A 22,742-nucleotide genomic window follows, 5' to 3' on the forward strand; every position below is an offset into this window, starting at 1 on the left:
GAATTGTGTGCATTCTTCAGAATTTGGATTAAAACCAGGTTTCTAAATGTTTAAGTTGCTTGATGGCAAAAAAAACTACATCATACATGTACCAATTACATTTCCATATCAACAGAGATGCCCAAGCTCCTTCGATAGCGGCACCGTACCTACGATAGTCTGTACAGAAGCTTCCAATGATGTGACGAGTTCAGTGTTTCCTAAGCCAATCCCATAGGGAGTTCAGTGTTTTTAAACCAACCGCAAGGGGAGTTCAGTGTTTCTTTAACCAATCGCAAGGGGAGTTCAGTGTTTCAGAGACCAATTGTATGGCGAGTTTGGGTGTTCCTTAAACCAATCACAGGATGAGTTCAGTGTTTCCTAAACCAATCACAAGCCCCAAAGCTTTTACACCCTCCCCCACCCCACACCCCCTCTATCAACGCATCATCACTCTGAAAAAAAATTAAAAATCCACTACTGTACGGACTACGAGAAAAAACAACGAGCTGAAACGCTACAGTACGGACTACGAGACGGACGAGAAAATACTAGCTAGCTGGGATTTGTGCAGGACGACGTAAGTACTTTGCTGTCTGTTTATCTTATATGTAGGTAGAAAATTATGCATAATTTAATTGGGAACAAGGTTAAGTTAACTTAATTCACATTTCTAGCCGATGTAATATCAGCTGTGTGTCCCTATAACGTTACATATAACGTTACATATATATTTTTTCATAGCTAGCTAATATTAATTAATAAATTAAAAATTAAGTTAATTTCTACTTGCATTCTCTAACTTAACGTTACATATCGTAAAACAAATGACACGTAATGTAAACATCTCTTGTTTTCTAGTTAGCTAATGCCACCCAACATCGGTTGCCTCGGTTCAGCGTTATTTATTAATGTTGTTTCTCGAAATTAGCAATAATCAGGTCATTTTTAAGGGGAATTTCAGGTAGCACTCATATTAACCATATTATAATAACTTAACCTAGTATCCTCGGTTTAGGGACAGTAACTTAACCGGGAAAACTGCAGGGACAAGTCGGCTTAAACGCGTTTATTTAATTACTCATTGTATTACGCGTTTATTTAATTACTCATTGTATTTTGTCATTTTTTGGACATTGCAACGATAATTTTGGAAGGAACTTGATTATATTAACCTAAGGTACCCTGTCTATCTTGTAATACACACAGCTTAGGGACAATAAACGGGAAAAAAAATTGGAGGGAAAAATCAAAATTGGAGGGAAAATACGGCTTAAGCGCGAACAGAGAATTTTGGAGGGAAAGTCAGGCAGTGTATATTCACTTGACCTGTCTGTCATGTAGTAGCTATTATTGATTACAAAAATACATTACATTTTTCATATTTACGTTTCTATTGCTCTGTAGCAATATATACAATTATGTTAGTACCATGTGTAAACTGTCATTAGTTTTGTGGTAGCTCCAGTTTTCAAAATTAGTCGCAGTTATCATATTTTTGATAATTTCATTGTAATATATCCTACCTATATTTATTATAGTAAGTTAATGTTTTTTGTCCTGGACAAGTAATATTGGTGAGTTTAATTTTACTAGTTGCAGTGGTATATATTGTTTCAGGTTATGGCAAAATCTCACAAACCCATGGCAGATTCTGAATGGCTTCATCGCCTTCAAACATTTGCCAGTACAGGAGCCTGGCCTTCTAATGCAGGTAACCGACCTGCTCCAAGGCAGAAGAAATGGCATGACCTCTATCATAAGGTAAAATTATATATATGTATAAATACGAAAAGCATGTATAAAAGTGTTGTTTATTGTATATATTTTACTATTCAATTCTGAGTCATGCTCATGTTTACAGATAGAAAAATGCCCTCTGCAGCTGAGGGGACAGGCCACCCTTCTGGCAGGAGTGCAGACATGTACTTGTGGATTTCACAAGGTAACTTTAGTATGTAGTCATGCTTCTGTGCTTATTTAGTTTTTGTTGGGGTCTATTCCACAAAGCAAAATAAAGTTAACTTCAGACCATGTACTAATTTAGCACCTGGTTCTGTTGTGTATTGACTTCTCCTTGGTTAAGTAGTTAGTTAGACTTGTTTGTTTATTTCTGCTTGTGTTCATTTTCAGTTAATTGCTTTATTTTCAATTAAATTGATGTGCATGTGTCTGCCACCTAATCCTTCTACACCTGTGGTGTACAAATTCTGCATGTATAAAATGGAGATTAATGTATTTGTATCAGGTTTGCAGTTTTTTTAAATCAAATAAATTCTGAATTTTGACTATATATTTAGGGACCTGCCACACACCCACAAGTCCCTTCACCATCTGTGAGCACAGTGCCTTCTACAAGTGTTGGGTCAAATCCCCTAAAGAGGCATGAATTGACATTGTCAATGGTAAGTGCTATTTAATTTTCAAGTGCTCATGTATTTTGAAATGTGTGAAGGTTTTACATGTATTTCCTCAGATGTCATGTTACTTGTTTTTGTGTAAGTTTGAAAAATCAAGGTTTGGAGGTTCACATGGGAATGCAGCAAAACCAAACCTAAACCTAAAGAGAAAACTTCCTCAGGTGAGTACAAAAAAAACATGTTTATTTTTTAACCTTCATATTCATGTTTCTTTATAACTATTATGCTATTATGAATGTGTTACTTTAGACACAAGTGGTCACTGGTTCACCTGCTGCCTCAAAACCATGCACTGGTCTCCACCTTCCACCATCCCCCCGCCCTCATCATGTTGTGCAGTCCACCTCTCCCTTCTCCTTTGGGCCACCACCGCCACCATCCTCTGTGGAAGACATTGTGCCACATCAACTGCCGGAAGCTGCTGTGAAGAGCATGGTAAAATTTTGTTTAAATCATGAATGTGCTTGCTTAAATTCATGCTTATACCCAACTTCTGTTTAACAATTGTTTATCACAGCCAGAGAATCCTGCTGAGCTCCCACTTCTGTGGCCACAGACAGTGCCACAGCAGGACCGCAAGTGGGTATCTGAGGCCCTCTTTAGAGTTGGTGCCAAAGGTAAGCTGGAGCTGCGGGACAACCTTCAGCTGTGGTATCACCCCCCACCACCAGCCCTATTGTACCACCAGGTGCCGGGTCCTGACAGGTTCTTCTCACAGTCTTTGCTGCTGTGGATGCCATACAGGTTGTGGAAAGTGCGGCTACAGTGCATCAATCCTGCCTGCAATGGACGCCAGCTGAGTGGAGGAGGTCTGCACAGGCGGGTACGGCAGGTCCTAGACATCGACAGGTACTACAACCTCGCAACGGAGACCCTTATCTGCACTGGGTGTAGAAGCAGCTACTTGTCTTGGAGTCAGACGATCCTCCAGCAGCTGGATTTAGCACATCGCTCAGAGTTTAGGGTCATCCTCACACGCAGGTGAATAAGACAATTGCCTAATACTTTTGTATAACACAGACTCATTGCATGATTTTCATGCATCTTTATCTAAAGGCATATTTATTTTTCAAATTTGATTCAGAGTTGATATTTAGTTTTTTTAAAAAGCTGTAAAAAGTATATAAAAAAACCAACCTACTAATGCACTTTCAGATTTAAAATCCTAATAGACTGAATGCCCATTACTTGATTTGCTGCAACCACATTAACCCTTAGTATTAAGAGAAGTATTAAGATCAAGATAAGTGACACCTGACACCTTTTAAATTTGTGGTTTTCTAGATATGCCTGTGACATACGAGTCATTCGTCTGTTACGTGAACGGAGCTTGGGAAATGGACCTGTGCGTATCATTGGCCAGCTGAAAGAGAACCATAGTGAAGAGTGGCTCCAGCGGGTGGCGCGATATACATCAGAATGTGCTGCATTCGTGACCAGCTCGGGCCTACTTCCACCATGCTTTCAGGAGCCCCCAAAACTCTCTACAGTCCCCAGTTACAAGTGGCTTCTCACTGTGTACAGCCAAGATATCCTCAATAGGCTGGAGGATATCAAGGCTAGTATCACATCTACTTATGGAACCATTTTAAAAATGGATTCTACTAAAAAGGTTAGTAGTCTTGAGTGTTTTATTTTTGTTCATAACAAAGAACACATCTGATGTAAAGCAAACATATATATTTTCTAAGATAACTGCCAAGATTTTTCAATGTTGTCCCATAATTTATAAATGTATATATGGTAATTGGTAAAAAAGCCTTTATCAGATAATTGACTTCCTTATTTGATGCAGGATGTGACTCATCAGTAAAGATTAGCATGTAAAGCTCATATGGACACGGTGTTTACAAATAACATTTTATTTCACAATGACTTGGATTATTGAAGCAATGACTGAAGTGCTGGATTCATGTAAAATTATTGTAAAAGTATTTAATGTTGTTTAAAAGGCACATTTTATATAGAAAAATGACTCACTTTCTCCAGTATGCAAATTAACACTCCTGGACTATGTTCTGTTCTCTGTCTGTAATTTCAGATCACAAAGAAGCTTACAGGGCCAGCCAAAGGCACTGCACAGTGGCTCACCTCAGTTGGGAATGAAAGCGGTCAGGTGCTGATAAGTGTTCTCACTGCAAATGAAGGAGCAGGACTGGACCTAATGGCTGCAGGTCTAGTGAACAGGTACCAGAGGGCTGGGGTAGATCCTCCTGTTGTCCTGTATGTAGACTGTGGCTGCTGCAAAGAAGTGGGAGAGACCAAACTGAAAAGCAGATTTGGTGGATGGCCAGACATTATTGTGCGTCTTGATATCTGGCATTTCATGCGTCGTCTGGCAGCCGGATGCACAACTGATGCCCATCAGCTCTATCCCACTTTCATGTCCCGCATATCATCGTGCATATTTGAGTGGGATGCTGGTGATGTTGGACTGCTGAGGAAGGCCAAGAGGGAGCAACTTGCCCAGCAGGGCTGGCCTCCATTAACGGAGAAGGAGCTTGACCGACATCTCACAAAAGAAGAGCTGGCTCTCCATTGCAGAAGAAAAACAAGAGGAGAAGAGACCACCATCCGCCTTCTTTCTCAGCTTATCGGAGAGCTCATGAGCAAGGGGAATGATGCACTTGGGGTTCCTCTTCTCGACAGTGTCAGGATGCAACACATTTGGGATGTCCAGAGGCGACATGTGGCATGCATTCAGGACCCTCCAAATGTAGCACTGTATACAGAGACAGGAAGCATCACCAAGGGAGGGGTGGTTTTAAAAACATACCGGTGTGCCAGGGGTTCTACATCTCTGGAATCATTTCACTGCCATCTGAATCGCTTCATTCCAGGTTTGTGATCTTGTCCCTCTTGGTAACAAAAGCATATTGTGCTTTAAATGTTTTACATAATTTTAAGTTAATTTTAATTTCATATTTTATTTTACTGTTTGTCCCGTGAACTTATTCTGTTCTTCACTATCTTTTAGGGAACAGTGCCAACTCGCTGAACTTTCAGGTTTATCTTTTGGAGGGACTGAATCGCTGGAATCAGGACCGAGCTGCTGCTGCTGTTGTGAAGGAACCCTCACCACTGCGCACATACACAGGGGAGTTGGTTCACTTTGTGAATGACAGCTTTTTGAAAGTGTTCGGAAAGAAGTTGGTTACTGCATTCACACCACCTGGGCAATACACTGGTAAGGATGCTCTTATAACAGCAATTACTTTCTAAACATTTTTGTAATCTCTTATCAAACCTAATATGTGTTTGCTTGTTTTTTTTAGGCGAGCTCATTGGGGTACAGTACTTGCTAAGGCAGAACAACGAGCCCTTGCAAGACATGTGCTCCACATCTGAGACCATGTCAGAGTTGCTGGAGGATTTGGATGTACAAGATCTTGAAGATGAGGGCTTTGCCGAATCAGCTAATGATGATGGTATCATACTGGCAGATCTAATGATTTCAGATGTGGCATCTCTCTCTGAGCCCCCAGAAGCACTTTTCCAGTGTTTACCCGTGCCTTCACTCCAGCCTGCACTCCAGCCTGTGCCTTCACTCCAGCCTGCACACCAGCCTGTGCCTTCATTCCAGCCTGCACCGCCTTCACTCCAGCCTACACCCCAGTCTGTGCCTTCACTCCAGCCTGCACTCCAGCCTGTGCCTTCATTCCAGCCTGTGCCTTCACTCCAGCCTGCACCCCAGCCTGTGCCTTCACTCCAGCCTGCACACCAGCCTGTGCCTTCATTCCAGCCTGCACCGCCTTCACTCCAGCCTACACCCCAGCCTGTGCCTTCACGCCACCCTGCACCCCAGCCTGTGCCTTCACTCCAGCCTGCACTCCAGCCTGTGCCTTCATTCCAGCCTGTGCCTTCACGCCACCCTGCACCCCAGCCTGTGCCTTCACTCCAGCCTGCACTCCAGCCTGTGCCTTCATTCCAGCCTGTGCCTTCACGCCACCCTGCACCCCAGCCTGTGCCTTCACTCCAGCCTGCACTCCAGCCTGTGCCTTCATTCCAGCCTGTGCCTTCACTCCAGCCTGCACCCCAGCCTGTGCCTTCACTCCAGCCTGCACCCCAGCCTGTGCCTTCACTCCAGCCTGCACCCCAGCCTGTGCCTTCACTCCAGCCTGCACCCCAGCCTGTGCCTTCACTCCAGCCTGCACTCCAGCCTGTGCCTTCATTCCAGCCTGTGCCTTCACTCCAGCCTGCACCCCAGCCTGTGCCTTCATTCCAGCCTGCACCGCCTTCACTCCAGCCTACACCCCAGCCTGTGCCTTCACGCCACCCTGCACCCCAGCCTGTGCCTTCACTCCAGCCTGCACTCCAGCCTGTGCCTTCATTCCAGCCTGCACTCCAGCCTGTGCCTTCATTCCAGCCTGCACCGCCTTCACTCCAGCCTACACCCCAGCCTGTGTCTTCACTCCAGCCTGTGCCTTCACTCCAGCCTACACCCCAGCCTGTGCCTTCATTCCAGCCTGCACCGCCTTCACTCCAGCCTGCACCTCCACCTCCAGCCAGCTCGTCACAAGTAGCTGGGCATCAAATGGTAAATATTAGTTTCTTTTACTTGAAGTTTAATGTCTACAGTAAGCTCTACACCATGTTCCTATTTTGTATAATCATTTAACTGTACATGAACAAATATGTAAGTCTTTAAATCCACCATAATCAGTGGCTTTCCCTTTTTTTCTTTTTTTTAGGCAGTGGATGTGCATGGCATACCTGGTATGGACAGAGTTGACAGTTTGGCAGAATGTCTTGTGGAACTTCGGACACAATCAGGCCTCACTTTAACAAACCAGCAAGCCAGCACTATTGTTAGTCTCTGGCAGAACTTGGACCAGTTCGATAAGGACCGGCTGGTGTATGCAGCCCGTCATCAGGACCGGCTGCTTACTGGCCGATTTAGATCGCCAAAAAAGAAAGCCACTTTCACTCCTGGGGTTGACAGCACAAAAAGGTGTGTCTTGGGATCAAATGGCTCCCCTGCTCAGTGGCCTAACTGCTGCCGGCTAATTGAAACAGTTTTTATTAGATTATGCAGCATCCACAAAAGCCCCAAAAAGCATGGCAAATCAAGTCTTTCAAGATGGGCGCTAATATTGCAGGACTATCAAAAAATAAGGCAGCTGGTTTTGAGCAATGGCATAGTGATGGAACAGACCACCCTTCAGCTGGTTGAGGTAAACCAAAAAACTCTAATGCACTGGTACAAAGAGCGCATCAAAGCTCAAGAGGTGTCTGTGCTTCTTCAAGGGGTGCACCTTCCTGAAACCAGGCCAATGGCAGGTGAACCTCTGCAGGCAGCGAGAACCAAGCCAGATGTACCTGCACAGTATGCACACCCAGTTCACCTGTACCAAATTCTACCCAACACAGCTGGACAGGCCAAAACAAGAATGAAAACGAGACCCATTTTGCCGTCTCCCCAGCTTCCCACCCAGCCACTCGCCACTCACCAGCATCATGTCTCTGTGGTCCAAACTCCAGCTCCCTCTGCAAGACTTAGATTAATTTGTCCCAACTCTACACCAGCACCAGCTGTCCCTGTTGTGCGTCAGTTGTTTATGTCTTTCACACCTGGTACCTTTTGTTCTTCTCACACCATAAATACAGCAACTACCTCCGACACAACTGTAACTGACACTGCCCAACCCACAAAACGTCAGTACAACAGGACAGTTGCATCAAACGCATGCAGGAGGTGTGGACAGTTTAGAACCCAAGAAACCGGCCACAGCCAGTACAAGGGCAAGATTTTTTGCCCCAACTCTGAGTCAATTAGCAAAGAGCAGTGGTTGGCAAAAATGAGGCGGATGTAATTCATATATTTATTGTTGTATATTACATAAGATGTATATTATATATTAGCCTAGTATTAACTTTATTTGATAGATTTATAATGCCGCTTATTATTATTATTATTATTATTATTATTATTATTGCTATCTATGTATATATATTAAATTATTATATGGATCTTTAATGTTTATTTCAAATATAGGCATTATCTGCTTCTTGTGCATTACATTTTATATAGTACTATTATTATTATGTATATGTTATTATATTATTGTTTTTATTATGTCTATCTATATATATTATAAATTGTTGTTTGGATCTTTAATGTTTATTTCAAATATAGGCATTGTCTGCTTCTGTTGCATTATATTGTATATAGTACTATTATTATTATTATGAATATAGTATTATATTATTAGTATTATTATTTATATCTATACATATTTAATTGTTATATGGATCTTTTCATGTTTTTTTCATATATAGGCATGGTATTCTTCTTGTGCATTATATTGTATATAGTACGACTATACTACTACTAGTATTACTATTATTATTATTATTATTTCTATCTATATATATTCAATTGTTTTATGGATATTTAATGTTTATTTCAAATATAGGCATGGTCTGCTTCTTGTGCATTATATTGTATATAGTACTATTATTATTATGTATATAGTGTTATAGTATTATTATTTATATATATATATATATATATATATATATATATATATATATATATATATATATATATATATATATATATATTCAATTGTTATGGATCTTTTCATGTTTATTTCATATATAGGCATTGCCTGCTTCTTGTGCATTATATTGTATATAGTACTATTATTATTATTATTATTATTATTATTATTATTATGTATATAGTGTTATATTATTATATTATTATATATATATATTCAATTGTTATGGATCTTTTCATGTTTATTTCATATATAGGCATTGTCTGCTTCTGTTGCATTATATTGTATATAGTACTATTATTATTATTATTATGAATATAGTATTATATTATTAGTATTATTATTTATATCTATACATATTTAATTGTTATATGGATCTTTTCATGTTTTTTTCATATATAGGCATGGTATTCTTCTTGTGCATTATATTGTATATAGTACGACTATACTACTACTAGTATTACTATTATTATTATTATTATTATTATTTCTATCTATATATATTCAATTGTTTTATGGATATTTAATGTTTATTTCAAATATAGGCATGGTCTACTTCTTGTGCATTATATTGTATATAGTACTATTATTATTATTATTATTATGTATATAGTGTTATATTATTATTTATATATATATATTCAATTGTTATGGATCTTTTCATGTTTATTTCATATATAGGCATTGCCTGCTTCTTGTGCATTATATTGTATATAGTACTCTTATTATTATGTACATAGTATTATAATAATATTGTTATTATTACTAGGGTGTGTATTGCATTATATTTGTTTGGTGCAGTTTATTGCATTTCATTGGTGTGTTATTAATGTGTTTGGTGCAGTTTTAGTTCAATGTTGATGTGGTACATTATATAGTATTGTATGTTAATGGTTGTTATTATTATAATTGACATTTGTAATATAAGTGGTGGTTAATTACATGACTGTAACAGTATTCCATTAATGTGTGTTATTTATATATAAATCACATTTTGTGAACCAACACTTGTTAAAGAAATGACAACTAAAAGTATTTCATAGATTTATATACTTATACCACAGCCTTTCATTTTTGTCGTATTATGTTGTACTTTAATTGTATCATATTTGTATTGTATTATGTGTTTAAATTAAATTTATTTTGAATAAATTAAGTATTCATTCAGTTTGTTTTATTTTATTGGAATACTGGACATTGTAAAATGTAATACATTCGCTACACAATAGAACAACATAGAGGCATGAATAACGCAACAACTGATTTTATACAAGTTGCCATTAGATATAATGTTGCAACTAAATTACCATTTCTAACTAGGAAGAAAAAAAAACTTGTGCCACAACCTGGATTCGAACCGGCGATGCACTGATTTTTTCTTCCCTTTCTTCCCCATTTTTTCCCCTTCTTCCCCCTCCCATACGGACGATTGTTCCCCAGCTTTAGCTCAGTTGGTAGAGCGGAGGACTGTAGGTGTTAAAATTGTCATCCTTAGGTCGCTGGTTCAAATCAGGCTCGAAGGACTCCTTTTTTTAAAACCCGTTGGGGCAAAGCAGTGTGCCAAATACTTCACTTGCGATAAAGCTCGTGGTCGTCGTCAGCTAAAACAGGACTTCCCTGACCGGGAATCGAACCTGGGCCGCGGCGGTGAGAGCGCCGAATCCTAGCCACTAGACCACCAGGGAAACAAGCTGATGAACTGACTGTCGAAAAACTTTTTGAAGCTCAGAATGGCTGACCTACCCATGCTGCGTACATGCAAGCAGGCATGGAGTAAAAGGAAGGTCCAACACCTAATTGCGACACAGGCAAAAAGCCTCAGTTTCTTTTTGTTTCAACACTGTTCTAGACCACAGTATGTGGCCCATCTTTCTGGAGGTGAACTATTGTGGAGCTGTGAAAAAAATGAGCTGCCCAAGGCACTCTACTGCCACTGATTCCTTAGTTGATAGTTGTGACAGACAAAGAATTGTGTGCATTCTTCAGAATTTGGATTAAAACTAGGTTTCTAAATGTTTAAGTTGCTTGATGGCAAAAAAACTACATCATACATGTACCAATTACATTTCCATATCAACAGAGGTGCCCGAGCTCCTTCGATAGCTCAGTTGGTAGAGCGGAGGACTGTAGGTGTTAAAATTGTCATCCTTAGGTCGCTGGTTCAAATCCGGCTCGAAGGACTCCTTTTTTTAAAACCCGTTGGGGCAAAGCAGTGTGCCAAATACTTCACTTGCGATAAAGCTTGTGGTCGTCGTCAGCTAAAACAGGACTTCCCTGACCGGGAATCGAACCCGGGCCGCGGCGGTGAGAGCGCCGAATCCTAGCCACTAGACCACCAGGGAAACAAGCTGATGAACTGACTGTCGAAAAACTTTTTGAAGCTCAGAATGGCTGACCTACCCATGCTGCGTACATGCAAGCAGGCATGGAGTAAAAGGAAGGTCCAACACCTAATTGCGACACAGGCAAAAAGCCTCAGTTTCTTTTTGTTTCAACACTGTTCTAGACCACAGTATGTGGCCCATCTTTCTGGAGGTGAACTATTGTGGAGCTGTGAAAAAAATGAGCTGCCCAAGGCACTCTACTGCCACTGATTCCTTAGTTGATAGTTGTGACAGACAAAGAATTGTGTGCATTCTTCAGAATTTGGATTAAAACTAGGTTTCTAAATGTTTAAGTTGCTTGATGGCAAAAAAACTACATCATACATGTACCAATTACATTTCCATATCAACAGAGGTGCCCGAGCTCCTTCGATAGCTCAGTTGGTAGAGCGGAGGACTGTAGGTGTTAAAATTGTCATCCTTAGGTCGCTGGTTCAAATCCGGCTCGAAGGACTCCTTTTTTTAAAACCCGTTGGGGCAAAGCAGTGTGCCAAATACTTCACTAGCGATAAAGCTCGTGGTCGTCGTCAGCTAAAACAGGACTTCCCTGACCGGGAATCGAACCCGGGCCGCGGCGGTGAGAGCGCCGAATCCTAGCCACTAGACCACCAGGGAAACAAGCTGATGAACTGACTGTCGAAAAACTTTTTGAAGCTCAGAATGGCTGACCTACCCATGCTGCGTACATGCAAGCAGGCATGGAGTAAAAGGAAGGTCCAACACCTAATTGCGACACAGGCAAAAAGCCTCAGTTTCTTTTTGTTTCAACACTGTTCTAGACCACAGTATGTGGCCCATCTTTCTGGAGGTGAACTATTGTGGAGCTGTGAAAAAAATGAGCTGCCCAAGGCACTCTACTGCCACTGATTCCTTAGTTGATAGTTGTGACAGACAAAGAATTGTGTGCATTCTTCAGAATTTGGATTAAAACTAGGTTTCTAAATGTTTAAGTTGCTTGATGGCAAAAAAACTACATCATACATGTACCAATTACATTTCCATATCAACAGAGGTGCCCAAGCTCCTTCGATAGCTCAGTTGGTAGAGCGGAGGACTGTAGGTGTTAAAATTGTCATCCTTAGGTCGCTGGTTCAAATCCGGCTCGAAGGACTCCTTTTTTTAAAACCCGTTGGGGCAAAGCAGTGTGCCAAATACTTCACTTGCGATAAAGCTTGTGGTCGTCGTCAGCTAAAACAGGACTTCCCTGACCGGGAATCGAACCCGGGCCGCGGCGGTGAGAGCGCCGAATCCTAGCCACTAGACCACCAGGGAAACAAGCTGATGAACTGACTGTCGAAAAACTTTTTGAAGCTCAGAATGGCTGACCTACCCATGCTGCGTACATGCAAGCAGGCATGGAGTAAAAGAAAGGTCCAACACCTAAATGCGACACAGGCAAAAAGCCTCAGTTTCTTTTTGTTTCAACACTGTTCTAGACCACAGTATGTGGCCCATCTTTCTGGAGGTGAACTATTGTGGAGCTGTGAAAAAAATGAGCTGCCCAAGGCACTCTACTGCCACTGATTCCTTAGTTGATAGTTGTGACAGACAAAGAATTGTGTGCATTCTTCAGAATTTGGATTAAAACCAGGTTTCTAAATGTTTAAGTTGCTTGATGGCAAAAAAAAACTACATCATACATGTACCAATTACATTTCCATATCAACAGAGATGCCCAAGCTCCTTCGATAGCTCAGTTGGTAGAGTGGAGGACTGTAGGTGTTAAAATTGTCATCCTTAGGTCGCTGGTTCAAATCCGGCTCGAAGGACTCCTTTTTTTAAAACCCGTTGGGGCAAAGCAGTGTGCCAAATACTTCACTTGCGATAAAGCTCGTGGTCGTCGTCAGCTAAAACAGGACTTCCCTGACCGGGAATCGAACCCAGGCCGCGGCGGTGAGAGCGTCGAACCCTAGCCACTAGACCACCAGGGAAACAAGCTGATGAACTGACTGTCGAAAAACTTTTTGAAGCTCACAATGGCTGACCTACCCATGCTGCGTACATGCAAGCAGGCATGGAGTAAAAGGAAGGTCCAACACCTAATTGCGACACAGGCAAAAAGCCTCAGTTTCTTTTTGTTTCAACACTGTTCTAGACCACAGTATGTGGCCCATCTTTCTGGAGGTGAACTATTGTGGAGCTGTGAAGAAAATGAGCTGCCCAAGGCACTCTACTGCCACTGATTCCTTAGTTGATAGTTGTGACAGACAAAGATTTGTGTGCATTCTTCAGAATTTGGATTAAAACCAGGTGTCTAAATGTTTAAGTTGCTTGATGGCAAAAAAACTACATCATACATGTACCAATTACATTTCCATATCAATAGAGGTGCCCAAGCTCCTTCGATAGCTCAGTTGGTAGAGCGGAGGACTGTAGGTGTTAAAATTGTCATCCTTAGGTCGCTGGTTCAAAACTGGCTCGAAGGACTCCTTTTTTTGAAACCCGTTGTGGCAAAGCAGTGTGCCAAACACTTCACTTGCGATAAAGCTCGTGGTCGTCGTCAGCTAAAACAGGACTTCCCTGACCGGGAATCGAACCCGGGCCGCGGCGGTGAGAGCGCCGAATCCTAGCCACTAGACCACCAGGGAAACAAGCTGATGAACTGACTGTCGAAAAACTTTTTGAAGCTCAGAATGACTGACCTACCCATGCTGCGTACATGCAAGCAGGCATGGAGTAAAAGGAAGGTCCAACACCTAAATGCGACACAGGCAAAAAGCCTCAGTTTCTTTTTGTTTCAACACTGTTCTAGACCACAGTATGTGGCCCATCTTTCTGGAGGTGAACTATTGTGGAGCTGTGAAAAAAATGAGCTGCCCAAGGCACTCTACTGCCACTGATTCCTTAGTTGATAGTTGTGACAGACAAAGAATTGTGTGCATTCTTCAGAATTTGGATTAAAACCAGGTTTCTAAATGTTTAAGTTGCTTGATGGCAAAAAAAACTACATCATACATGTACCAATTACATTTCCATATCAACAGAGGTGCCCAAGCTCCTTCGAAAGCTCAGTTGGTAGAGCGGAGGACTGTAGGTGTTAAAATTGTCATCCTTAGGTCGCTGGTTCAAATCCGGCTCGAAGGACTCCTTTTTTTAAAACCCGTTGGGGCAAAGCAGTGTGCCAAATACTTCACTTGCGATAAAGCTCGTGGTCGTCGTCAGCTAAAACAGGACTTCCCTGACCGGGAATCGAACCCGGGCCGCGGCGGTGAGAGCGCCGAATCCTAGCCACTAGACCACCAGGGAAACAAGCTGATGAACTGACTGTCGAAAAACTTTTTGAAGCTCACAATGGCTGACCTACCCATGCTGCGTACATGCAAGCAGGCATGGAGTAAAAGGAAGGTCCAACACCTAATTGCGACATAGGCAAAAAGCCTCAGTTTCTTTTTGTTTCAACACTGTTCTAGACCACAGTATGTGGCCCATCTTTCTGGAGGTGAACTATTGTGGAGCTGTGAAAAAAATGAGCTGCCCAAGGCACTCTACTGCCACTGATTCCTTAGTTGATAGTTGTGACAGACAAAGAATTGTGTGCATTCTTCAGAATTTGGATTAAAACCAGGTTTCTAAATGTTTAAGTTGCTTGATGGCAAAAAAAAACTACATCATACATGTACCAATTACATTTCCATATCAACAGAGATGCCCAAGCTCCTTCGATAGCTCAGTTGGTAGAGCGGAGGACTGTAGGTGTTAAAATTGTCATCCTTAGGTCGCTGGTTCAAATCCGGCTCGAAGGACTCCTTTTTTTAAAACCCGTTGGGGCAAAGCAGTGTGCCAAATACTTCACTTGCGATAAAGCTCGTGGTCGTCGTCAGCTAAAACAGGACTTCCCTGACCGGGAATCGAACCTGGGCCGCAGCGGTGAGAGCGCCGAATCCTAGCCACTAGACCACCAGGGAAACAAGCTGATGAACTGACTGTCGAAAAACTTTTTGAAGCTCAGAATGGCTGACCTACCCATGCTGCGTACATGCAAGCAGGCATGGAGTAAAAGGAAGGTCCAACACCTAATTGCGACACAGGCAAAAAGCCTCAGTTTCTTTTTGTTTCAACACTGTTCTAGACCACAGTATGTGGCCCATCTTTCTGGAGGTGAACTATTGTGGAGCTGTGAAAAAAATGAGCTGCCCAAGGCACTCTACTGCCACTGATTCCTTAGTTGATAGTTGTGACAGACAAAGAATTGTGTGCATTCTTCAGAATTTGGATTAAAACTAGGTTTCTAAATGTTTAAGTTGCTTGATGGCAAAAAAAACTACATCATACATGTACCAATTAAGTTTCCATATCAACAGAGGTGCCCAAGCTCCTTCGATAGCTCAGTTGGTAGAGCGGAGGACTGTAGGTGTTAAAATTGTCATCCTTAGGTCGCTGGTTCAAATCCGGCTTGAAGGACTCCTTTTTTTAAAACCCGTTGGGGCAAAGCAGTGTGCCAAATACTTCACTTGCGATAAAGCTCGTGGTCGTCGTCAGCTAAAACAGGACTTCCCTGACCGGGAATCGAACCCGGGCCGCGGCGGGGAGAGCGCCGAATCCTAGCCACTAGACCACCAGGCAAACAAGCTGATGAACTGACTGTCGAAAAACTTTTTGAAGCTCAGAATGGCTGACCTACCCATGCTGCGTACATGCAAGCAGGCATGGAGTAAAAGGAAGGTCCAACACCTAATTGCGACACAGGCAAAAAGCCTCAGTTTCTTTTTGTTTCAACACTGTTCTTGACCACAGTATGTGGCCCATCTTTCTGGAGGTGAACTATTGTGGAGCTGTGAAAAAAATGAGCTGCCCAAGGCACTCTACTGCCACTGATTCCTTAGTTGATAGTTGTGACAGACAAAGAATTGTGTGCATTCTTCAGAATTTGGATTAAAACCAGGTTTCTAAATGTTTAAGTTGCTTGATGGCAAAAAAAACTACATCATACATGTACCAATTAAGTTTCCATATCAACAGAGGTGCCCAAGCTCCTTCGATAGCTCAGTTGGTAGAGCGGAGGACTGTAGGTGTTAAAATTGTCATCCTTAGGTCGCTGGTTCAAATCCGGCTTGAAGGACTCCTTTTTTTAAAACCCGTTGGGGCAAAGCAGTGTGCCAAATACTTCACTTGCGATAAAGCTCGTGGTCGTCGTCAGCTAAAACAGGACTTCCCTGACCGGGAATCGAACCCGGGCCGCGGCGGTGAGAGCGCCGAATCCTAGCCACTAGACCACCAGGGAAACAAGCTGATGAACTGACTGTCGAAAAACTTTTTGAAGCTCAGAATGGCTGACCTACCCATGCTGCGTACATGCAAGCAGGCATGGAGTAAAAGGAAATTCCAACACCTAATTGCGACACAGGCAAAAAGCCTCAATTTCTTTTTGTTTCAACACTGTTCTTGACCACAGTATGTGGCCCATCTTTCTGGAGGTGAACTATTGTGGAGCTGTGAAAAAAATGAGCTGCCCAAGGCACTCTACTGCCACTGATTCCTTAGTTGATAGTTGTGACAGACAAAGATTTGTGTGCATTCTTCAGAATTTGGATTAAAACCAGGTGTCTAAATGTTTAAGTTGCTTGATGGCAAAAAAAACTACATCATACATGTACCAATTACATTTCCATATCAACAGAGGTGCCCAAGCTCCTTTGATAGCTCAGTTGGTAGAGTGGAGGACTGTAGGTGTTAAAATTGTCATCCTTAGGTCGCTGGTTCAAAACTGGCTCGAAGGACTCCTTTTTTTGAAACCCGTTGTGGCAAAGCAGTGTGCCAAACACTTCACTTGCGATAAAGCTCGTGGTCGTCGTCAGCTAAAACAGGACTTCCCTGACCGGGAATCGAACCCGGGCCGCGGCGGTGAGAGCGCCGAATCCTAGCCACTAGACCACCAGGGAAACAAGCTGATGAACTGACTGTCGAAAAACTTTTTGAAGCTCAGAATGACTGACCTACCCATGCTGCGTACATGCAAGCAGGCATGGAGTAAAAGGAAGGTCCAACACCTAATTGCGACACAGGCAAAAAGCCTCAGTTTCTTTTTGTTTCAACACTGTTCTAGACCACAGTATGTGGCCCATCTTTCTGGAGGTGAACTATTGTGGAGCTGTGAAAAAAATGAGCTGCCCAAGGCACTCTACTGCCACTGATTCCTTAGTTGATAGTTGTGACAGACAAAGAATTGTGTGCATTCTTCAGAATTTGGATTAAAACCAGGTTTCTAAATGTTTAAGTTGCTTGATGGCAAAAAAAACTACATCATACATGTACCAATTACATTTCCATATCAACAGAGGTGCCCAAGCTCCTTCGAAAGCTCAGTTGGTAGAGCGGAGGACTGTAGGTGTTAAAATTGTCATCCTTAGGTCGCTGGTTCAAATCCGGCTCAAAGGACTCCTTTTTTTAAAACCCGTTGGGGCAAAGCAGTGTGCCAAATACTTCACTTGCGATAAAGCTCGTGGTCGTCGTCAGCTAAAACAGGACTTCCCTGACCGGGAATCGAACCCGGGCCGCGGCGGTGAGAGCGCCGAATCCTAGCCACTAGACCACCAGGGAAACAAGCTGATGAACTGACTGTCGAAAAACTTTTTGAAGCTCACAATGGCTGACCTACCCATGCTGCGTACATGCAAGCAGGCATGGAGTAAAAGGAAGGTCCAACACCTAATTGCGACACAGGCAAAAAGCCTCAGTTTCTTTTTGTTTCAACACTGTTCTAGACCACAGTATGTGGCCCATCTTTCTGGAGGTGAACTATTGTGGAGCTGTGAAAAAAATGAGCTGCCCAAGGCACTCTACTGCCACTGATTCCTTAGTTGATAGTTGTGACAGACAAAGAATTGTGTGCATTCTTCAGAATTTGGATTAAAACTAGGTTTCTAAATGTTTAAGTTGCTTGATGGCAAAAAAACTACATCATACATGTACCAATTACATTTCCATATCAACAGAGGTGCCCGAGCTCCTTCGATAGCTCAGTTGGTAGAGCGGAGGACTGTAGGTGTTAAAAATGTCATCCTTAGGTCGCTGGTTCAAATCCGGCTCGAAGGACTCCTTTTTTTTAAATCCGTTGTGGCAAAGCAGTGTGCCAAATACTTCACTTGCGATAAAGCTCGTGGTCGTCGTCAGCTAAAACAGGACTTCCCTGACCGGGAATCGAACCCGGGCCGCGGCGGTGAGAGCGCCGAATCCTAGCCACTAGACCACCAGGGAAACAAGCTGATGAACTGACTGTCGAAAAACTTTTTGAAGCTCAGAATGGCTGACCTACCCATGCTGCGTACATGCAAGCAGGCATGGAGTAAAAGGAAGGTCCAACACCTAATTGCGACACAGGCAAAAAGCCTCAGTTTCTTTTTGTTTCAACACTGTTCTTGACCACAGTATGTGGCCCATCTTTCTGGAGGTGAACTATTGTGGAGCTGTGAAAAAAATGAGCTGCCCAAGGCACTCTACTGCCACTGATTCCTTAGTTGATAGTTGTGACAGACAAAGAATTGTGTGCATTCTTCAGAATTTGGATTAAAACCAGGTTTCTAAATGTTTAAGTTGCTTGATGGCAAAAAAAACTACATCATACATGTACCAATTAAGTTTCCATATCAACAGAGGTGCCCAAGCTCCTTCGATAGCTCAGTTGGTAGAGCGCAGGACTGTAGGTGTTAAAATTGTCATCCTTAGGTCGCTGGTTCAAATCCGGCTCGAAGGACTCCTTTTTTTAAAACCCGTTGGGGCAAAGCAGTGTGCCAAATACTTCACTTGCGATAAAGCTCGTGGTCGTCGTCAGCTAAAACAGGACTTCCCTGACCGGGAATCGAACCCGGGCCGCGGCAGTGAGAGCGCCGAATCCTAGCCACTAGACCACCAGGGAAACAAGCTGATGAACTGACTGTCGAAAAACTTTTTGAAGCTCAGAATGGCTGACCTACCCATGCTGCGTACATGCAAGCAGGCATGGAGTAAAAGGAAATTCCAACACCTAATTGCGACACAGGCAAAAAGCCTCAATTTCTTTTTGTTTCAACACTGTTCTTGACCACAGTATGTGGCCCATCTTTCTGGAGGTGAACTATTGTGGAGCTGTGAAAAAAATGAGCTGCCCAAGGCACTCTACTGCCACTGATTCCTTAGTTGATAGTTGTGACAGACAAAGATTTGTGTGCATTCTTCAGAATTTGGATTAAAACCAGGTGTCTAAATGTTTAAGTTGCTTGATGGCAAAAAAACTACATCATACATGTACCAATTACATTTCCATATCAACAGAGGTGCCCAAGCTCCTTCGATAGCTCAGTTGGTAGAGCGGAGGACTGTAGGTGTTAAAATTGTCATCCTTAGGTCGCTGGTTCAAATCCGGCTCGAAGGACTCCTTTTTTTGAAACCCGTTGTGGCAAAGCAGTGTGCCAAACACTTCACTTGCGATAAAGCTCGTGGTCGTCGTCAGCTAAAACAGGACTTCCCTGACCGGGAATCGAACCCGGGCCGCGGCGGTGAGAGCGCCGAATCCTAGCCACTAGACCACCAGGGAAACAAGCTGATGAACTGACTGTCGAAAAACTTTTTGAAGCTCAGAATGGCTGACCTACCCATGCTGCGTACATGCAAGCAGGCATGGAGTAAAAGGAAGGTCCAACACCTAAATGCGACACAGGCAAAAAGCCTCAGTTTCTTTTTGTTTCAACACTGTTCTAGACCACAGTATGTGGCCCATCTTTCTGGAGGTGAACTATTGTGGAGCTGTGAAAAAAATGAGCTGCCCAAGGCACTCTACTGCCACTGATTCCTTAGTTGATAGTTGTGACAGACAAAGAATTGTGTGCATTCTTCAGAATTTGGATTAAAACCAGGTTTCTAAATGTTTAAGTTGCTTGATGGCAAAAAAAACTACATCATACATGTACCAATTAAGTTTCCATATCAACAGAGGTGCCCAAGCTCCTTCGATAGCTCAGTTGGTAGAGCGGAGGACTGTAGGTGTTAAAATTGTCATCCTTAGGTCGCTGGTTCAAATCCGGCTCGAAGGACTCCTTTTTTTAAAATCCGTTGTGGCAAAGCAGTGTGCCAAATACTTCACTTGCGATAAAGCTCGTGGTCGTCGTCAGCTAAAACAGGACTTCCCTGACCGGGAATCGAACCCGGGCCGCGGCAGTGAGAGCGCCGAATCCTAGCCACTAGACCACCAGGGAAACAAGCAGATGAACTGACTGTCGAAAAACTTTTTGAAGCTCAGAATGGCTGACCTACCCATGCTGCGTACATGCAAGCAGGCATGGAGTAAAAGGAAGGTCCAACACCTAAATGCGACACAGGCAAAAAGCCTCAGTTTCTTTTTGTTTCAACACTGTTCTAGACCACAGTATGTGGCCCATCTTTCTGGAGGTGAACTATTGTGGAGCTGTGAAAAAAATGAGCTGCCCAAGGCACTCTACTGCCACTGATTCCTTAGTTGATAGTTGTGACAGACAAAGAATTGTGTGCATTCTTCAGAATTTGGATTAAAACCAGGTTTCTAAATGTTTAAGTTGCTTGATGGCAAAAAAACTACATCATACATGTACCAATTACGTTTCCATATCAACAGAGGTGCCCTAGCTACTTCGATAGCTCAGTTGGTAGAGCGGAGGACTGTAGGTGTTAAAATTGTCATCCTTAGGTCGCTGGTTCAAATCCGGCTCGAAGGACTCATTTTTTTAAAACCCGTTGGGGCAAAGCAGTGTGCCAAATACTTCACTTGCGATAAAGCTCGTGGTCGTCGTCAGCTAAAACAGGACTTCCCTGACCGGGAATCGAACCCGGGCCGCGGCGGTGAGAGCGCCGAATCCTAGCCACTAGACCACCAGGGAAACAAGCTTATGAACTGACTGTCGAAAAACTTTTTGAAGCTCAGAATGGCTGACCTACCCATGCTGCGTACATGCAAGCAGGCATGGAGTAAAAGGAAGGTCCAACACCTAATTGCGACACAGGCAAAAAGCCTCAGTTTCTTTTTGTTTTAACACTGTTCTAGACCACAGTATGTGGCCCATCTTTCTGGAGGTGAACTATTGTGGAGCTGTGAAAAAAATGAGCTGCCCAAGGCACTCTACTGCCACTGATTCCTTAGTTGATAGTTGTGACAGACAAAGAATTGTGTGCATTCTTCAGAATTTGGATTAAAACTAGGTTTCTAAATGTTTAAGTTGCTTGATGGCAAAAAAAACTACATCATACATGTACCAATTACATTTCCATATCAACAGAGGTGCCCGAGCTCCTTCGATAGCTCAGTTGGTAGAGCGGAGGACTGTAGGTGTTAAAATTGTCATCCTTAGGTCGCTGGTTCAAATCCGGCTCGAAGGACTCCTTTTTTTAAAACCCGTTGGGGCAAAGCAGTGTGCCAAATACTTCACTTGCGATAAAGCTCGTGGTCGTCGTCAGCTAAAACAGGACTTCCCTGACCGGGAATCGAACCCGGGCCGCGGCGGTGAGAGCGCCGAATCCTAGCCACTAGACCACCAGGGAAACAAGCTGATGAACTGACTGTCGAAAAACTTTTTGAAGCTCAGAATGGCTGACCTACCCATGCTGCGTACATGCAAGCAGGCATGGAGTAAAAGGAAGGTCCAACACCTAATTGCGACACAGGCAAAAAGCCTCAGTTTCTTTTTGTTTCAACACTGTTCTAGACCACAGTATGTGGCCCATCTTTCTGGAGGTGAACTATTGTGGAGCTGTGAAAAAAATGAGCTGCCCAAGGCACTCTACTGCCACTGATTCCTTAGTTGATAGTTGTGACAGACAAAGAATTGTGTGCATTCTTCAGAATTTGGATTAAAACCAGGTTTCTAAATGTTTAAGTTGCTTGATGGCAAAAAAACTACATCATACATGTACCAATTACGTTTCCATATCAACAGAGGTGCCCAAGCTACTTCGATAGCTCAGTTGGTAGAGCGGAGGACTGTAGGTGTTAAAATTGTCATCCTTAGGTCGCTGGTTCAAATCCGGCTCGAAGGACTCCTTTTTTTAAAACCCGTTGGGGCAAAGCAGTGTGCCAAATACTTCACTTGCGATAAAGCTCGTGGTCGTCGTCAGCTAAAACAGGACTTCCCTGACCGGGAATCGAACCCGGGCCGCGGCGGTGAGAGCGCCGAATCCTAGCCACTAGACCACCAGGGAAACAAGCTTATGAACTGACTGTCGAAAAACTTTTTGAAGCTCAGAATGGCTGACCTACCCATGCTGCGTACATGCAAGCAGGCATGGAGTAAAAGGAAGGTCCAACACCTAATTGCGACACAGGCAAAAAGCCTCAGTTTCTTTTTGTTTCAACACTGTTCTAGACCACAGTATGTGGCCCATCTTTCTGGAGGTGAACTATTGTGGAGCTGTGAAAAAAATGAGCTGCCCAAGGCACTCTACTGCCACTGATTCCTTAGTTGATAGTTGTGACAGACAAAGAATTGTGTGCATTCTTCAGAATTTGGATTAAAACT

At 42.9% G+C, this 22,742-nt stretch overlaps 1 protein-coding gene, 1 long non-coding RNA gene and 36 other non-coding genes across 38 annotated transcripts in view; 19 read left to right on the forward strand and 19 right to left on the reverse strand.

The window, feature by feature from the left end:
- LOC125799400 (uncharacterized) overlaps positions 1-22,742 on the reverse strand; it is a 199,720-nt gene that overhangs the window by 123,215 nt on the left and 53,763 nt on the right. The gene's annotated exons all lie outside the window — the stretch shown is intronic.
- On the forward strand, positions 128-8,430 carry LOC111194252 (uncharacterized). The gene is made up of 11 exons (XM_049475944.1): positions 128-1,743; positions 1,844-1,924; positions 2,280-2,384; positions 2,483-2,560; positions 2,649-2,834; positions 2,917-3,380; positions 3,684-4,011; positions 4,441-5,239; positions 5,377-5,586; positions 5,675-6,936; positions 7,091-8,430. The coding sequence occupies exons 1-11, from the start codon at positions 1,603-1,605 to the stop codon at positions 8,210-8,212; spliced, it is 4,776 nt and encodes a 1,591-aa protein (XP_049331901.1). The 5' UTR covers positions 128-1,602; the 3' UTR covers positions 8,213-8,430.
- trnae-cuc (transfer RNA glutamic acid (anticodon CUC)) lies at positions 10,516-10,587 on the reverse strand. Its single transcript has one exon. It is a non-coding gene; the product is annotated as a tRNA-Glu (tRNA).
- Positions 10,996-11,082, forward strand: trnay-gua (transfer RNA tyrosine (anticodon GUA)). Its single transcript is given in 2 exon segments — positions 10,996-11,032; positions 11,047-11,082. It is a non-coding gene; the product is annotated as a tRNA-Tyr (tRNA).
- trnae-cuc (transfer RNA glutamic acid (anticodon CUC)) lies at positions 11,173-11,244 on the reverse strand. The gene has a single exon. It is a non-coding gene; the product is annotated as a tRNA-Glu (tRNA).
- Positions 11,653-11,739, forward strand: trnay-gua (transfer RNA tyrosine (anticodon GUA)). The gene is given in 2 exon segments: positions 11,653-11,689; positions 11,704-11,739. It is a non-coding gene; the product is annotated as a tRNA-Tyr (tRNA).
- Positions 11,830-11,901, reverse strand: trnae-cuc (transfer RNA glutamic acid (anticodon CUC)). The gene has a single exon. It is a non-coding gene; the product is annotated as a tRNA-Glu (tRNA).
- On the forward strand, positions 12,310-12,396 carry trnay-gua (transfer RNA tyrosine (anticodon GUA)). The gene is given in 2 exon segments: positions 12,310-12,346; positions 12,361-12,396. It is a non-coding gene; the product is annotated as a tRNA-Tyr (tRNA).
- Positions 12,487-12,558, reverse strand: trnae-cuc (transfer RNA glutamic acid (anticodon CUC)). Its single transcript has one exon. It is a non-coding gene; the product is annotated as a tRNA-Glu (tRNA).
- Positions 12,969-13,055, forward strand: trnay-gua (transfer RNA tyrosine (anticodon GUA)). The gene is given in 2 exon segments: positions 12,969-13,005; positions 13,020-13,055. It is a non-coding gene; the product is annotated as a tRNA-Tyr (tRNA).
- Positions 13,626-13,712, forward strand: trnay-gua (transfer RNA tyrosine (anticodon GUA)). The gene is given in 2 exon segments: positions 13,626-13,662; positions 13,677-13,712. It is a non-coding gene; the product is annotated as a tRNA-Tyr (tRNA).
- Positions 13,803-13,874, reverse strand: trnae-cuc (transfer RNA glutamic acid (anticodon CUC)). Its single transcript has one exon. It is a non-coding gene; the product is annotated as a tRNA-Glu (tRNA).
- Positions 14,284-14,370, forward strand: trnay-gua (transfer RNA tyrosine (anticodon GUA)). The gene is given in 2 exon segments: positions 14,284-14,320; positions 14,335-14,370. It is a non-coding gene; the product is annotated as a tRNA-Tyr (tRNA).
- On the reverse strand, positions 14,461-14,532 carry trnae-cuc (transfer RNA glutamic acid (anticodon CUC)). Its single transcript has one exon. It is a non-coding gene; the product is annotated as a tRNA-Glu (tRNA).
- trnay-gua (transfer RNA tyrosine (anticodon GUA)) lies at positions 14,943-15,029 on the forward strand. Its single transcript is given in 2 exon segments — positions 14,943-14,979; positions 14,994-15,029. It is a non-coding gene; the product is annotated as a tRNA-Tyr (tRNA).
- Positions 15,120-15,191, reverse strand: trnae-cuc (transfer RNA glutamic acid (anticodon CUC)). The gene has a single exon. It is a non-coding gene; the product is annotated as a tRNA-Glu (tRNA).
- trnay-gua (transfer RNA tyrosine (anticodon GUA)) lies at positions 15,601-15,687 on the forward strand. Its single transcript is given in 2 exon segments — positions 15,601-15,637; positions 15,652-15,687. It is a non-coding gene; the product is annotated as a tRNA-Tyr (tRNA).
- Positions 15,778-15,849, reverse strand: trnae-cuc (transfer RNA glutamic acid (anticodon CUC)). Its single transcript has one exon. It is a non-coding gene; the product is annotated as a tRNA-Glu (tRNA).
- On the forward strand, positions 16,259-16,345 carry trnay-gua (transfer RNA tyrosine (anticodon GUA)). Its single transcript is given in 2 exon segments — positions 16,259-16,295; positions 16,310-16,345. It is a non-coding gene; the product is annotated as a tRNA-Tyr (tRNA).
- On the reverse strand, positions 16,436-16,507 carry trnae-cuc (transfer RNA glutamic acid (anticodon CUC)). Its single transcript has one exon. It is a non-coding gene; the product is annotated as a tRNA-Glu (tRNA).
- On the forward strand, positions 16,917-17,003 carry trnay-gua (transfer RNA tyrosine (anticodon GUA)). Its single transcript is given in 2 exon segments — positions 16,917-16,953; positions 16,968-17,003. It is a non-coding gene; the product is annotated as a tRNA-Tyr (tRNA).
- On the reverse strand, positions 17,094-17,165 carry trnae-cuc (transfer RNA glutamic acid (anticodon CUC)). Its single transcript has one exon. It is a non-coding gene; the product is annotated as a tRNA-Glu (tRNA).
- Positions 17,575-17,661, forward strand: trnay-gua (transfer RNA tyrosine (anticodon GUA)). The gene is given in 2 exon segments: positions 17,575-17,611; positions 17,626-17,661. It is a non-coding gene; the product is annotated as a tRNA-Tyr (tRNA).
- Positions 17,752-17,823, reverse strand: trnae-cuc (transfer RNA glutamic acid (anticodon CUC)). The gene has a single exon. It is a non-coding gene; the product is annotated as a tRNA-Glu (tRNA).
- On the forward strand, positions 18,232-18,318 carry trnay-gua (transfer RNA tyrosine (anticodon GUA)). Its single transcript is given in 2 exon segments — positions 18,232-18,268; positions 18,283-18,318. It is a non-coding gene; the product is annotated as a tRNA-Tyr (tRNA).
- Positions 18,409-18,480, reverse strand: trnae-cuc (transfer RNA glutamic acid (anticodon CUC)). The gene has a single exon. It is a non-coding gene; the product is annotated as a tRNA-Glu (tRNA).
- trnay-gua (transfer RNA tyrosine (anticodon GUA)) lies at positions 18,890-18,976 on the forward strand. The gene is given in 2 exon segments: positions 18,890-18,926; positions 18,941-18,976. It is a non-coding gene; the product is annotated as a tRNA-Tyr (tRNA).
- On the reverse strand, positions 19,067-19,138 carry trnae-cuc (transfer RNA glutamic acid (anticodon CUC)). The gene has a single exon. It is a non-coding gene; the product is annotated as a tRNA-Glu (tRNA).
- Positions 19,547-19,633, forward strand: trnay-gua (transfer RNA tyrosine (anticodon GUA)). The gene is given in 2 exon segments: positions 19,547-19,583; positions 19,598-19,633. It is a non-coding gene; the product is annotated as a tRNA-Tyr (tRNA).
- Positions 19,724-19,795, reverse strand: trnae-cuc (transfer RNA glutamic acid (anticodon CUC)). The gene has a single exon. It is a non-coding gene; the product is annotated as a tRNA-Glu (tRNA).
- trnay-gua (transfer RNA tyrosine (anticodon GUA)) lies at positions 20,205-20,291 on the forward strand. Its single transcript is given in 2 exon segments — positions 20,205-20,241; positions 20,256-20,291. It is a non-coding gene; the product is annotated as a tRNA-Tyr (tRNA).
- trnae-cuc (transfer RNA glutamic acid (anticodon CUC)) lies at positions 20,382-20,453 on the reverse strand. Its single transcript has one exon. It is a non-coding gene; the product is annotated as a tRNA-Glu (tRNA).
- On the forward strand, positions 20,862-20,948 carry trnay-gua (transfer RNA tyrosine (anticodon GUA)). The gene is given in 2 exon segments: positions 20,862-20,898; positions 20,913-20,948. It is a non-coding gene; the product is annotated as a tRNA-Tyr (tRNA).
- Positions 21,039-21,110, reverse strand: trnae-cuc (transfer RNA glutamic acid (anticodon CUC)). Its single transcript has one exon. It is a non-coding gene; the product is annotated as a tRNA-Glu (tRNA).
- On the forward strand, positions 21,520-21,606 carry trnay-gua (transfer RNA tyrosine (anticodon GUA)). Its single transcript is given in 2 exon segments — positions 21,520-21,556; positions 21,571-21,606. It is a non-coding gene; the product is annotated as a tRNA-Tyr (tRNA).
- trnae-cuc (transfer RNA glutamic acid (anticodon CUC)) lies at positions 21,697-21,768 on the reverse strand. Its single transcript has one exon. It is a non-coding gene; the product is annotated as a tRNA-Glu (tRNA).
- On the forward strand, positions 22,177-22,263 carry trnay-gua (transfer RNA tyrosine (anticodon GUA)). The gene is given in 2 exon segments: positions 22,177-22,213; positions 22,228-22,263. It is a non-coding gene; the product is annotated as a tRNA-Tyr (tRNA).
- trnae-cuc (transfer RNA glutamic acid (anticodon CUC)) lies at positions 22,354-22,425 on the reverse strand. The gene has a single exon. It is a non-coding gene; the product is annotated as a tRNA-Glu (tRNA).

Source organism: Astyanax mexicanus, chromosome 3 (genome assembly GCF_023375975.1).
Source record: "Astyanax mexicanus isolate ESR-SI-001 chromosome 3, AstMex3_surface, whole genome shotgun sequence".
NCBI classification, from domain to species: Eukaryota; Metazoa; Chordata; class Actinopteri; order Characiformes; family Acestrorhamphidae; genus Astyanax; species Astyanax mexicanus.